This window comes from Cherax quadricarinatus, chromosome 1, assembly GCF_038502225.1.
Source record: "Cherax quadricarinatus isolate ZL_2023a chromosome 1, ASM3850222v1, whole genome shotgun sequence".
Taxonomy (NCBI): domain Eukaryota; kingdom Metazoa; phylum Arthropoda; class Malacostraca; order Decapoda; family Parastacidae; genus Cherax; species Cherax quadricarinatus.
The window spans coordinates 15,072,230-15,086,925 of NC_091292.1; the positions used below are offsets into that span (position 1 = coordinate 15,072,230).

At 40.3% G+C, this 14,696-nt stretch overlaps 1 protein-coding gene across 5 annotated transcripts in view; it reads left to right on the forward strand.

The window, feature by feature from the left end:
- melt (ventricular zone expressed PH domain-containing protein melted) overlaps positions 1–14,696 on the forward strand; it is a 196,928-nt gene that overhangs the window by 112,817 nt on the left and 69,415 nt on the right. For all 5 annotated transcript variants that reach the window (XM_070096513.1, XM_070096606.1, XM_070096479.1 and 2 more), the window contains 2 exons: positions 18–146; positions 5,477–5,605. In XM_070096513.1, coding sequence (XP_069952614.1) covers positions 18–146; positions 5,477–5,605 — 258 coding nt within the window. The remainder of the gene's footprint in view (positions 1–17; positions 147–5,476; positions 5,606–14,696) is intronic.

Genomic DNA, 14,696 nt, shown 5'->3' on the forward strand with positions numbered 1-14,696 from the left:
TTATTTTGCTGGTTTAGGCTCGGTCCTGCGTGGCCCTGAGTACTCGGGAGATGCAGGTGAGCAGCCTTAAGAATTGCTGGGACATTCTTAAATGTGATACAAAGACATTCGTCACTCTGGTCACTTCAGCCTTCCCTTCCGCAAAGGTCAGTCATTTATTTATGTCTAGGTGTTAAAATAATTCATATAAATAATTTTCAAACCAATTTGCAAATTATATTTTACATAAATATTTGTGATAGTTATATTGCCCTGTACTGTGTGTGAACAGAGGTTCTTTTATAAATTAATACATTAGTAATTTATTGCAAAACCTCCTTTACCCCTCCCTCCAACTTTTCCTAGGGTGACCCCTATCCTTCCTTCCCTCCCCTACAGTTTTATATACTTTCTAGATAATCCTGTTTTGCTTCATCATCTGTAAATGTCTAAACCACTTCGATAACTCTTCCTCAGCCCTCTGGATAATGCTTTTAGTAACCCTGCACCTCCTTCAATTCATAGTTTGCAGATATAGAGGAGGTGTGGGGTTACTGCTAATATTATCCAGAGGGCTGAGGAGTTAGTGAAGTGGCTTAGATATTTAGAGAGGATAAAGCAAAGTGGGATGTTTGAATGTGCGTGGATGTTGTGTGAATGATAAGAAAAAGATGGTTGTGGATGTTATGAATGAGAAGAAGCTGGATGTCATGGCTTTAAGTGAAACAAACTTGAAGGGGATGGGAGAGTTTCAGTGGAGAGAAATAAATGGGATTAGGTCAAGGGTTTCAAATAGTTAGATCTAAAAGAGGAGTAGCAATAATGTTGAAGGATAAGTTATGGCAGAAGAGGGAATATAAATGTATAAATTCAAGGATTGTGTGGAGTAAAATAAGGGTTGGATGTGAAAAGTGGGTTATAGTGAGCATTTTTGCACCTGGAGAAGAGAGGTGTAGAGGAGAGAGAGAAATTTTGGGAAATGTTGAGTGCATAGGGGTAAAAATGTTGAGGGAGTAGTAGGTAAATTTGGGGTGCCAGGTATAAATGAAAATGGGGAGCCTTTAATTGAGCTATGTATAGAAAGAAGTTTTGTAATAAGTAATACATATTTTATGAAAAAGAGGATAAATAAGTATACAAGGTATGATGTAGCACGTAATGAAAGTAATTTGTTAGATTATGTATTGGATAAAAGATTGATGGGTAGGCTTCAGGATATACGTGTTTATGGAGGGCAACTGATATATCGGATCATTATATAGTTATAGCCACAATTAGAGTAAGAGGTAGATGGGACAAAAGGAAAATGGCAACAGCAAGTAAGAGAGAGGTCAAAGTGTATAAACTAAGGGAGGAGGAAGTTAGGATGAGCTATAGGAGGGTGGGTGCAGGAGGAACAAGGAGTGATTGGTGGAATGATGAAGTAAAGGGTATGATAAAAGAAAAAAAAGGTAACTTATGAGTGGTTTTTACAAAGCAGAAGTGTTGTAAGAAGAGCAGAGTATATGGAGAGTATAAGAAAGTGTTGTAAGAAGAGCAGAGTATATGGAGAGTATAAGAAAGGTGAAGGGAATGGTGAGAGTGCAAAAGGAGAGCAGATGATAGTGGGAGAAGCACTGTCAAGAAATTTTGATAAAAATAAGAAAAAGTTTTGGAGCGAGATAAAAAAGTTAAGAAAGCCTAGGGAATGAATGGATTTGTCAGTTAAAAACAGAGTAGGGGAGTTAGTAGATGGGCAGCTGGAGATATTGGATAGATGGCAGGAATATTTTGAGGAACTTTAAATGTCGATGAAGAAAGGAAGGCGGTAATTTCATGCACTGGTCAGTAAGGTATGACATCTTTTAGGAGCGAAGAAGAGCAGGATGTGAGTATGGGGGAGGTGCGTGAGGCATTAGGTAGAATGAAAGAGGGTAAAGCAGCTGGAACTGATGGGATCATGGCAGAAATGTTAAAAGCATGGGGAGATATAGTGTTGGAGTGCTTGGTATTTTTGTTTAATAAATGTATGAAAGAGGGGAAGGTACCTAGGGATTGGCAGAGAGCATGTATAGTCCCTTTATATAAAGGGAAGGGGGACAAAAGAGATTATAAAAATTATAGGGAAGAAGTTTACTAAGTATACCAGGAAAAGTGTAGAGTTATTATTTAAAAAATTAGAGGTAAGACAGAGAGTAGGATTGCAGATGAGCAAGGAGGTTTTAGAGTGGGTAGGGGATGTGTTGATCAAGTGTTTACATTGAAGCATATATGTGAACAGTATTTAGATAAAGGTAGGGAGGTTTTCATTGTATTTATGGATTTAGAAAAGGCATATGATGGTGGATAGGGGAGGAATGTTGCAGATATTGCAAGTACAGTGGACCCCCGCTTAACGATCACCTCCAAATGCGACCAATTATGTAAGTGTATTTATATAAGTGCGTTTGTACGTGTATGTTTGGGGGTCTGAAATGGACTAATCTACTTCACAATATTCCTTATGGGAAAAAATTCGGTCAGTACTGGCACCTGAACATAATACTGGAATGAAAAAAGTTCGTTAACCGGGGGTCCACTGTATATGGAAGATGAGGTGAATCATAGAATTGATGAGGGGAAAAGGGTGAGCAGTGCACTTAGGAGTCTGTGGAGACAAAGAACTTTGTCCTTGGAGGCAAAGAGGGGAATGTATGAGAGTATAGTTTTACCAACGCTCTTATATGGGTGTGAAGCATGGGTAATGAATGTTGCAGCGAGAAGGCTGGAGGCAGTGGAGATGTCATGTCTGAGGGCAATGTGTGGTGTGAATATAATGCAGAGAATTCGTAGTTTGGAAGTTAGGAGGAGGTGCGGGATTACCAAAACTGTTGTCCAGAGGGCTGAGGAAGGGTTGTTGAGGTGGTTTGGACATGTAGAGAGAATGGAGCGAAACAGAGTGACTTCAAGAGTGTATCAGTCTGTAGTGGAAGGAAGGCGGGGTAGGGGTCGGCCTAGGAAAGGTTGGAGGGAGGGGGTAAAGGAGGTTTTTGTGTGCGAGGGGCTTGGACTTCCAGCAGGCATGCGTGAGCGTGTTTGATAGGAGTGAATGGAGACAAATGGTTTTTAATACTTGACGTGCTGTTGGAGTGTGAGCAAAGTAACATTTATGAAGGGGTTCAGGGAAACCGGCAGGTTGGACTTGAGTTTTGGAGATGGGAAGTACAGTGCCTGCACTCTGAAGGAGGGGTGTTAATGTTGCAGTTTAAAAACTGTAGTGTAAAGCACCTTTCTGGCAAGACAGTGATGGAGTGAATGATGGTGAAAGTTTTTTTTTTTTCGGGCCACCCTGCCTTGGTGGGAATCGGCCAGTGTGATAATAATAATGGAATATATAGTAAGTTACTAAATGCTGTACTGAGTTTTTATGAGGATAGCGAGGCTCAGGTTAGGGTGTGTAGAAGAGAGGGAGATTACTTCCCAGTAAAAGTAGGCCTTAGACAGGGATATGTAGTGTCACCATGATTGTTTAATATGTAGATGGGATTGTAAAAGAAGTAAATGCTAGGGTGTTGGGAGAGGGGTGGGATTAAATTATGGGGGAATCAAATACAAAATGGAAGTTGAGTTACTTTTTGCTGATGATACTGTGTTTATGGGAGATTCTGAAGAAAAGTTGCAAAGGTTAGTGGATGCGTTTGGGAGTGTGTGTAAAGGTAGGAAGTTGAAAGTGAACATAGAAAAGAGTAAGGTGAAGAGGGTATCAAATGATTTAGATAAAGAAAAATTAGATATCAAATTGGGGAGGAGGAGTATGGAAGAAGTGAATGTTTTCAGATACGTACTTGGGAGTTGACGTGTCGGCGGATGGATTTATGAAGGATGAGGTTAATCATAGAATTGATGAGGGAAAAAAGGTGAGTGGTGCGTTGAGGTATATGAGGAGACAAAAAAACGTTATCTATGGAGGCAAAGTAGGGAATGTATGAAAGCATACTAGTAACAACACTCTTATATGGGTGTGAACCTTTGGTTGTGAACGCAGCAGCGAGGAGGCGGTTGGAGGCAGTGGAGATGTCCTGTCTAAGGGCAATGTGTGGTGCAAATATTATGCAGAAAATTCGGAGTGTGGAAATTAGGCGGTGTGGAGTTAATAAAAGTATTAGTCAGAAGGCTGAAGAGGGGTTGTTAGGTGGTTTGGTCATTTAGAGAAAATGGATCAAAGTAGAATGACATGGAGAGCATTTAAATCTGTAGGGGAAGGAAGGCAGGGTAGGGGTCGTCCTCGAAAAGGTTGGAAGGAAGGGGTAAGGGAGGTTTTGTGGGCGAGGGGCTTGGACTTCCAGCAGGCGTGCGTGAGCGTGTTCGATAGGAGTGAATGGAGATGAATGGTATTTAGGACCTGATGATCTGTTGGAGTGTGAGCAGGGTAATATTTAGTTAAGGGATTCAGGGAAACCGGTTATTTTTATATAGCCGGACTTGAGTCCTGGAAATGGGAAGTACAATGCCTGCACTCTAAAGGAGGGGTTCGGGATATTGGCAGTTTGGTGGGATATGTTGTGTATCTTTATACATATATGCTTCTAAACTGTTGTGTTCTGAGCACCTCTGCAAAAACAGTGATTATGTGCGAGTGAGGTGAAAGTGTTGAATGATGATGAAAGTATTTACTTTTTGGGGATTTTCTTTCCTTTTGGGTCACCCTGCCTCGGTGGGAGACGGCCGACTTGTTAAAAAAAAAAAAATGTATATGCTTCTATAATGTTGTATCTGGGCACCTCTGCAAAGACAAGGATTATGTGTGAGTTAGGTGAAAGTGTTGAATGATGATGAAAGTATTTTCTTTTTGGGTCACCCTGCCTTAGTTGGAGGTGGTCGACTTGTTGAGAAAAAAAAATGTAGGATGACTTGGAGGGTGTATAAATCTGTACTGGGGAGAAGGAGGGGTAGGAGTCATCCTAGGAAAGGTTAGAAGAGATAAAGGTTTCATATGTAAAAGGTCTGAGCATTCAGCAAGCATGCATGAGCATGTTAAATAGGAGTGAGTGAGGGGGCCAAGTGGTTTTTATGAGTTGATGTACTGTTAGCATGTGAGCAAGGTAACATAAAGGATTTAGGGAAACCAGTTAACCAGATTTGAGTCCTGGAAGTGGAAGTACAGTGCCTACACTTTAGCCCTTAAACTGTCCAAACGTAAATCTACGTTTGCTCGCGTAGCGCTCTGAACGTAGATATCTCTTTTTTTTTTTTTTTTTTTTTTACATGCTTTCAAATGGGGAAAATCAGGGTCGGAGTGCTACGCTCATAAACATAGAAATATGTTTGAACAGTTTAAGGGTTAAAGGAGGGGTGGGTATACTGCAGTTTGGAGGGGCATCTGAACTGTAGTGTCAGTATTCCTCTGGCATGATGGTGATGGATTCAGTGATAGTGAAGTGGTATTTAATTTTTGTGCCCTACCTTAGTGGGAGATGGCTGGGGTGTTAAAAGAAATAAGATTATTGAAATTCCTGAAGATGATGAATTGCACTTGCAGGACATGGATATGTTAATGCATGAGTTACGGAATGCACGTTTTTTTGACGTTTTTGAATACAATGGAGTGGAACAACAGTGGGGCTGTTTTCTCTGCAACCATCCAGATCGTGCAAGAGGCTTTGTTGATGTAAGTATTATATTATGCATTTTTTTTCCCCATCTTCCTAAATATGCAGAAACATGCACAGTAGAACCTCCATATCAACGGGTTCAGTTTCCATGGTTTCAGTTATCCACGGTTTACTGTGACTCAGAAATCAGTCTTAATTTTGCTTAATGGTCACAGAGCACAAAAGTAGTGATGGTGGCAGTTCTTCACAGCCTAAGAGAAGCCGTAAAGTGCTTCCCTTTAGTGAAAGTGATAATTCTCCACTTGCTGTGCATAATTTACCAATTGAACTTTATCATAGGTATGTTTGTAAACAAAAAAATGACTTGTATATAGGGTTTGCTACTATCTGCGGTAGGTCTTGGAACGCATCCCCCATGGATACAGGGGTCCTGCTGTATTGTTAACTCAGGACATTTCCCATCTAGCTCTTTACTCGTATTTTTAGATCTCATTCCTTCTCGTCCCAGATAATTTTTACCTGCATTTTATCATCAGAATATAGGTAGTAGGTTGGTAGACAGCAACCGCCCAGGGAGGTACTACCGTCCTGCCAAGTGAGTGTAAAACGAAAGCCTGTAATTGTTTTACATGATGGTAGGATTGCTGGTGTCCTTTTTTCTGTCTCATGAACATGGAAAATTTCAGGTATGTCTTGCTACTTCTACTTACACTCAGGTCACACTACACATACATGTACAAGCGTATATATACATACCCCTCTGGGTTTTCTTCTATTTTCTTTCTAGTTCTTGTTCTTGTTTATTTCCTCTTATCTCCATGGGGAAGTGGAACAGAATTCTTCCTCTGTAGGCCATGCGTGTTGTAAGAGGCGACTAAAATGCCGGGAGCAAGGGGCTAGTAACCCCTTCTCCTGTATATATTACTAAATTTGAAAGGAGAAACTTTGGTTTTTTCTTTTGGGCCACCCCGCCTCGGTGGGATACGGCCGGTGTGTTGAAAGAAGAAAAGAATATAGTTGTACCTACACTGTTACATAGGTGTGAAACTTGTTTCAAATCTCAGCAAGGAGGATACCTATGATATACTTTTAAAGAGTTTTGGGGTTTTCCTTCTGCAGCCTGGCCCTAGGCCAAGCCTGTCTGGTTCTTGCATGGTCAACCAGGTTGTTACTGCCAGCAACCCACTGGCCTACATCCATTACAGCCTAGTTAATATGGCACTTGGTGGAGGTACATGTCCAATTTCCTCTTAAAGACTTCTATACTTATTCCTGCAGTGTTTCTGATATCTTGTGGTAGTTTGTGAAACAGTCCAGGACCATGAATATTGACAGTAATTTTATTGTGCCCACAATTCTCCTGCATTTCACTGAGTTTTTTTTTTTTTTTTTTTTTTTTTTTAACTTTCTCCTATATCTCACTCCTGTATATATTGTCAGTGTGCAGATTTGAGACCAGACCCTCGAGTACCTTCCACATATATATTATCATACATCTCTCCCACTCTCTCCTTCACTCTAGTGAGTATATATTTAAGACTTTGAGGCATTCCCAGTAATTTAAATGCTTTATTGGCTCTATGCAGGCTGTAAATGACCTCTGTATCTATTCCAGCTCTGTTTCTCCTGCAGTGAAAGGAGATGTCAGCACAGAATAATGCTCTAAGTAAGAAAGCACAAGCAATTTTAAAAATGCCACCATTGGCATTATGCTGGAGGCAGTGGAGATGTAGTGTTTGAGGGTAATGATTGGTGTGAATATTATGGAGAGCATTCAGAATTTGGGGATAATGTGTGAAGTTAACAAAAGCATTATTCAGAAGGTGGAGGAGGGGTTGTTGAGACAGTGGGCATTTAGAGAGGATGGAGAAAAATAGGATGAGTAGAGGGATATAAATCTGGGGTGGAGGGAAGGAGGGGTAAGGGTCATCCTAAAAAGGGTTGGAAGGATGGAGTAAGGGAGGCTTTGAGTGCTAGGAGCTTAAATATCCAACAGGCTTGTGTGAGCATGATAGATTCGAATGAGTGAAAGCAAGAGGTTTTTGTGATTGAAGAGGATTGGTGATATGGGTTGGACAATCTTGAATCCTGGAGGTGGGAAGTATGGTGCTTCCACTCTGAAAGAGGGATGTGGAGTTTGCAGTTCAGAGGGCCATCTGAGTTGTGATGTCACTGCACTTCTGGGAAGACACTTTTTTTTTTTTTTTTTTTTTTTTTTTCCAGGAGGCAGCTGGTGTTAAAAAAAATATTGCTTACATAACATTTTTTAAATAGTCTTTTTTAAAATATTCAACAATCTGCTGTTACTTTTAGATTTTTAACAGACATGTCTGTTTCCTTGGGTTTCTTATCTTACCTTTCTCCTTCCAGATTTTCTCAGTAGTATTTTTTTGTGTAAAACCCTAATAAGCATGAACTTTTTCAGTCTTGTCACTATTTAATTATTACACCAAGCAGATGTCTTGCTTCTTGCACCTAACCTTGTATTACCATGAACCTTTGTTGCATCCCCTGATACTACATTCTTTATTATTTTTTATTAACACATCAGCTGTTTCCCACCAAGGCAGGGTGACCCGAAAAAGAAAAACTTTCATCATCATTCACTCCATTACTGTCTTGCCAGAGGCATGCGTACACTTCATTTATAAAACTGCAACATTAACCCTTTCAGGGCCCATCCCGTAGATCTATGGCTTTACGTTCGGGGTCCAAACCGTAGATCTACGCCATGAGCTCAGCTCACTCTGGTAAACTGTGAGTGGTAAATTTGGGCCTAGATATGAGAGAATACATCTATGTGGTATGTGTGCACCACATAAAACAAATCCTGCAGCACTGTGTATAATAGAAAAAAAAACTGAGACTGATTTTCGATTAAAACAGCGACTTTGCAGTGTTTTTTCGTATGTTTTTTATAGTTGTATTTGCGATTTCTTGGTCTCATTTGATAGAATGGAAGACATATTACAGAAATAGAGATGATTTTGATTGGTTTTAGCACTGGAAATGGCTTGAAACTGAGCTCAAAGCGGAAATGTTAAATTTTTGCCAATATTCAAGAGTAAACAAACGACCTCACACATCTAATACACGCCAGCTGGTGGGTCTAATATACATTCACAAATGTGGTAATGATATTTATACGATTATTACAATATTACATAACAGTAAATCTTCTATTTTTTGGTGTGAATAAAAATTCATTATGTGAATAAAAAATCAAAATGGAATTTATTTGTAAAGCCTTAAAACATAACTAATGAACAGAGGAAATGTTAGTTTAGTGCCAGGAATACCTACATTGTTTATTCTGGACCCTATTTTGAAATTGGAATATTTTGAACTTTGTGTTCAATTGGCCAAATTACCAATTTCCGATCACTTTATTTTGTAGTTGTAACAGTTGACTTGGCGATTTCTTGTGCTCAATTGATAGAATAGAAGTAATACTAGTGAAATAGCTAAGAATTTGGTTGACTGGAATAATGTAATTGGCCTAAAATGGGAGTCAAATTCAGCAAAATCGCCGATTCGTAAATATTGCTGACACATCGAAATTCGCGAGAGCATAATTTCGTCAATTTTCAAATCAAATTTCATACTTTTTGTTTTATTACCCTCACAAAAAGATTCTCTACCATTTCATAAGAAAAAATAACTTTTTTTTTTTGAAAATTCTTGGACACTGGGGTACCACTTCAGATTTTGGCCTTGGACCCTGAAAGGGTTAACACACCTCCTTCAGAATGCCAGCACTTTACTTCCTGTCTCTAGGAATCGAGTCCAATCTGCCAGTTTCCCCTGAATCCCTTCATAGATATTGCCTTGCTTACACTTCAACAGCACATAGTCCTAAAAACCATTTGTTTCCATGTGCTCCTATCTAACACGCTCACACACACTTGCTTGAAATCCAATCCCTTCACATGCAAAACGTCCTTTACCCCCTCCCTCCATCCTTTCATAGGCCAACCCCTACCCCGCCTTCCCTCCACTTCAGATTTATACACTCTTGAAGTCATTCTATTTCGTTCCACCCTCTCTACATGACCAAATCATCTCGCTAACCCCTCCTCGGCCCTCTGGATAAGTTTTGGTAATCCCACACCTCCTAATCTCCAAACTACGGATTCTCTGCATAATACTCACACCACACATTGCCCTCAGACATGACATCTGTTGCCTCCAGCCTTCTCCTTGTTGCAGCATTCACAACCCATGCCTCACACCCATACAAGAGCATTGGTATAAGTATACAGTGGTCCCTCAATTATCGTCCTTAATCCGTTCCTGGAAGTGGGACTATTATCGAAATAGACGATTTTCGAATCAATTTTCCCCATAAGAAATAATGTAAATCCAATTAATTCATTCCAGACACCCAGAAGTATCAATAACAATTTTTTTTTTTACCTAAAAGATAGATTTACATGCACAAAAGAATGAACATTCAACATGACAGTTACCTTTACTGAAGGCTGTTGTTGATGAATGGAAGACAGGGAGGAGGAGGAGAGAGGGAAGAGAGGTTATTGTTTGGAAGGGAAATCCCCTTCCATAAGGACTCTAGGTCACTTCAGGGGTCACTTCCCTAGCATAAATATAGATTTACATGCAGAAAAAATGCCAAATGTAAAGCACTAATAAAATGTATAAATGAACATTGGTAATAGTGGTAGTTGATGAGTGGAACAGTCTGCCTAGTAGGGTGATCGAAGCTAAAACATTGGGTAGTTTCAAATTTAGGTTGGATAAATACATGAGTGAGAGGGGTTGGATTTGAGTCGGACTTGCACCTGAGCTTATTGCTTAGGTAGCATTTGTTCTGTTAGTGGGTTGGATTTGTGAAGGACCGGCCTAGTATGGGCCAACAGGCTTATTGCAGTGTTCCTTCTTTCTTATGTTCTAAAAGCTATGGCTTGGGTAGTTTCAAATTTAGGTTGGATAAATACACGAATGAGAGGGGTTGGATTTGAGTCGGACTTGCACCTGAGCTTATTGCTTGGGTAGCATTTGTTCTGTTAGTGGGTTGGATTTATGAAGGACTGGCCTAGTATGGGCCAGCAGGTCTACTGCAGTGTTCCTCATTTCTTATGTTCTTATTGGAGACTTGTTTGTGTGAGGGAGGGATGGCAAGTTTATTGTTGGAGAATATGACACTAATATCAACTCTTCGGCTTATTTATCTATCACAATTCAACTAATATGACATAATAAACAATATTAACCATTTGAGGGTCGACAGGCCCTCTCCGAAACTCGTTCTCAGGGTCGGCCAAATTTCAAAAAAAAAAAAAATTATTTTTTCTTATGAAAAAATAGTTTTTTTTTTTCTGAACATTATAGGATAAACAAAAAAATTTTACCATCAATACTTACGGAGATATGGATGCATGAAGTTTGCAGAAAATGAGCCGCGTATGGCAACAGCGGCGACTGCCGCTCACCCGGTAAACTTTAGTTTACTTGTATTTGAAGGTTTGTTGTTTTTTTCACTATTTTATTTTTTCACATAACTTATGTGGCCTATGAGACCAAAGTAAGGTGCAATGTACATATATACACTCGTTGTATACAACACAATAAGCACACAAACATAATTATCAATATATTGTTTACAAAACTTGTTTACAAAAACAAACAATACAAAACATTGTTTATTATTATTGTTCTATAATATATATACCAATATACAGTCACTGAACATATTCCTATTAGTTCTGCAGCTTGTGGAACTCTGAAACATGGTGTCATACACAATGGTGTTTTATCTTTCTCCCTCATTCTATCTCTTTCAATCTGTCTCTCTCTTTCTATCTGTCTGTCTATCTCTGTCTCACAGGTACACATAAATACAAGTATACATAGTATAAATTACCTAGGATAACCCAAGAAATCCAGACAAAGTGCTATACTCTGCTTGAAGATGTGAGTAAAAGTGATGACGCAGTCTTGTGGCTCTCTGAGACAGAGAGCTAGATGGATAGACAGGGAGCTTGACAGACAGGCAAATAGACAGACAGAAATGTTAGTATACCAGCAAAAACAAAGGGAGGGCGATGTTCATCTCATCTTTTGGCATCAGCTCTACCCTCATTTACCCTCATCAAACGTCAGCACTTATCAGATGTTATCTCCCCTTATCTTGTTACTGTCATGGGTGAACATTTATTATTACATATTATTATTATTACCTATTATTATTATTATGTATTATTATTATTATGTATTATTATTATTATGTATTATTATTATTATGTATTATTATTATTATGTATTATTATTATGTATTATTGTTATCATTACGTATTCTTCTTCTTCCTCCTCCTCCTCCTCTTCTTCCTCCTCCTCCTCCTCCTCTTCTTCCTCCTCCTCCTCCTCCTCTTCCTCCTCCTCCTCTTCTTCCTCCTCCTCTTCTTCCTCCTCCTCCTCCTCCTCCTCTTCCTCCTCCTCCTCCTCCTCCTCTGCCTCCTCCTCCTCTTGCCTCCTCCTCCTCTTGCCTCCTCCTCCTCTGCCTCCTCCTCCTCCTCCTCCATTCTTGGAACAAGTTTGAAGAGCTTGTAGTTCATAATCACTATCATTATCATCACCAATGCTCACATCTGAGTCTGGGATTTTGGAAAATAGGAGTTTCCTCTTTGATTCTGGTACAACTGAACGACGGCCCAGCACCAGAGGTGGAAGGCTGTGGGTTGTCTGGGTTTTCCTCACTATTACCCATATTATGGTCATTAGTTTCGGTCAAAACCTCACCAGAACCTTGAAACTCATCTTCACTGTCACTTCCATCTGTATTAGAACTGTCACTGGGGAACAAAAGTGTCCCAATTCGCCGAGGAGTGAGGAACTTCTTACCGCAGGGCACGGTGGAAATTGTGTACTATGATGGCATTCCCACAATGCACCACTGGGTCCCAGATTTTTTTCCTACTGCGCACACCCACCACACAGACCCATTCTCTCACATCTAGGCTTATCAGCCTTTTCCTGCGAGATTTGAGGCCGCTAGAATTTATGCGTACTAGTACGTCAAAAACCCCTACGCGTAAGACGTACTAGTACGACCAAAACCCTCAAAGGGTTAATAACATAGAAACATGGAATATACTCTAGAATGAATAAAATAAGTCATTACGTATGTCACGAGAGGTGTTGTGTTGTTGTTGGGTATATAAGGGCCACTGAGAGTAAGCCGTCCATAATGGTGGTGAAGCAGCAGCTGAGGCGGTGGTGTTTTCTGTAGCCCTATATAACTCCAACAACATTGGAGGAGTTGATAGAATCGCTGAATCACTAAAGAAGGAACCCTCTACCACCATCACTACGACCTTCTATCACTATTACAACTGTTACCACCATCACTACTACCTTCTACCACCATCACTACCACCATCAACCACTATCACCACCACCACCTTTGTATTTTTCTACAAATTTTTTCATAAATTATATGTGTTTCTCACATTCATTACCAAAGGGCTGGCACTAGAAGCTTTCTTTGGAGCCATGGTAGCTTATTTAGCACTTGCAAGCACTAAAATCAATGGAATATTATGAAATATTTTGAAGGAGCATGTGAGGGGACCGTCGCTCACTGGTAAACAATGGCACACTGGCTGGGAAGGCAGGCCTAGGCGGCTCAGAGCATGAGTACTCGCCCCGGACGAAGGACGATTAGCGAGTTAGCGAACCATTTGCGAGCAAATGTTTAGACGAAATAACAGGACTATTTGCGAAATGGACGACTTTCAGGCCGGACGATTATTAAGGGACCACTGTACTCTCATACATTCCCCTCTTTGCTTTCATGGATAAAGTTCTTCGTCTCCACAGACTCCTCAGTGCACCACTCACCTTTTTCCCCTCGTCAATTCTATGATTCACCTCGTCTTTCATAGATCCATCTGCTGACACTTCCACTCCCAAATATCTGAAAACATTCACCTCCTCCATACTCTATCCCTCCAATCTGATATTCAATCTTCTGTTACCTAATTTTTTTGTTATCCTCACCAACTTACTCTTTCCTATATTCACTTTTAATATCCTTCTTTTACATGCCCTGCAAAACTCATCAGCCAGCCTCTGCAACTTCTCTTCAGAATCTCCCAAAAGCACAGTGTCATCAGCAAAGAGCAACTGTGACAACTCCCACTTTGTGTCATCTATAAATATATTGAACAACCATGGTGACATCACACATTCCTGTCTAAGACCTACTTTTACTGTGAAATAATCTCCCTCTCGCCTACATACTCTAACCTGAGCTTCACTATCCTCATAAAGACTCTTCACTGCTTTCAGTAACCTACCTCCTGTTCCATACATTTGCAATGTCTGCCACATTGCCCCCCAGTCCACCCTATCATACGCCTTTTCCAAATCTATAAATGCCACAAAATCCTCTTTACTCTTATCTAAATACTGTTCACTTGGTGTACCCCCCTTCCCCCCCTTTATCCTTCCTAAAGCCACCCTGTTCATCTGCTATTCTGCCCTCTGCCTTACTCTTAATTCTTTCAGTAATAACTCTACGATACACTTTACCAGGTAACACTCAACAGACTTGCTCCCCTATAATTTTTACTCTTTTGTCCCCTTTGCCTTTATACAAAGGAACTGTGCATGCTCTCTGCTAATCCCTAGGTACCTTACCCTCTTCCATACATTTTTTTTTTTTCCAACAAGTTGGCCGTCTCCCACCGAGGCAGGGTGACCCAAAAAAGAAAGAAAATCCCCAAAAAGAAAATACATTCATCATCATTCAACACTTTCACCACACTCACACATTATCACTGCTTTTGCAGAGGTGCACAGAATACAACAGTTTAGAAGCATATACGTATAAAGATACACAACATATCCCTCCAAACTGTCAATATCCCAAACCCCTACTTTAAAGTGCAGGCATTGTACTTCCCATTTCCAGGACTCAAGTCCGACTATATGAAAATAACCGGTTTCCCTGAATCCCTTCACTAAATATTACCCTGCTCACACTCCAACAGATCGTCAGGTCCCAAGTATCATTCGTCTCCATTCACTCCTATCTAACACGCTCATGCACGCTTGCTGGAAATCCAAGCCCCTCGCCCACAAAACCTCCTTTACCCCCTCTTTCCAACCCTTTCGAGGACGACCCCT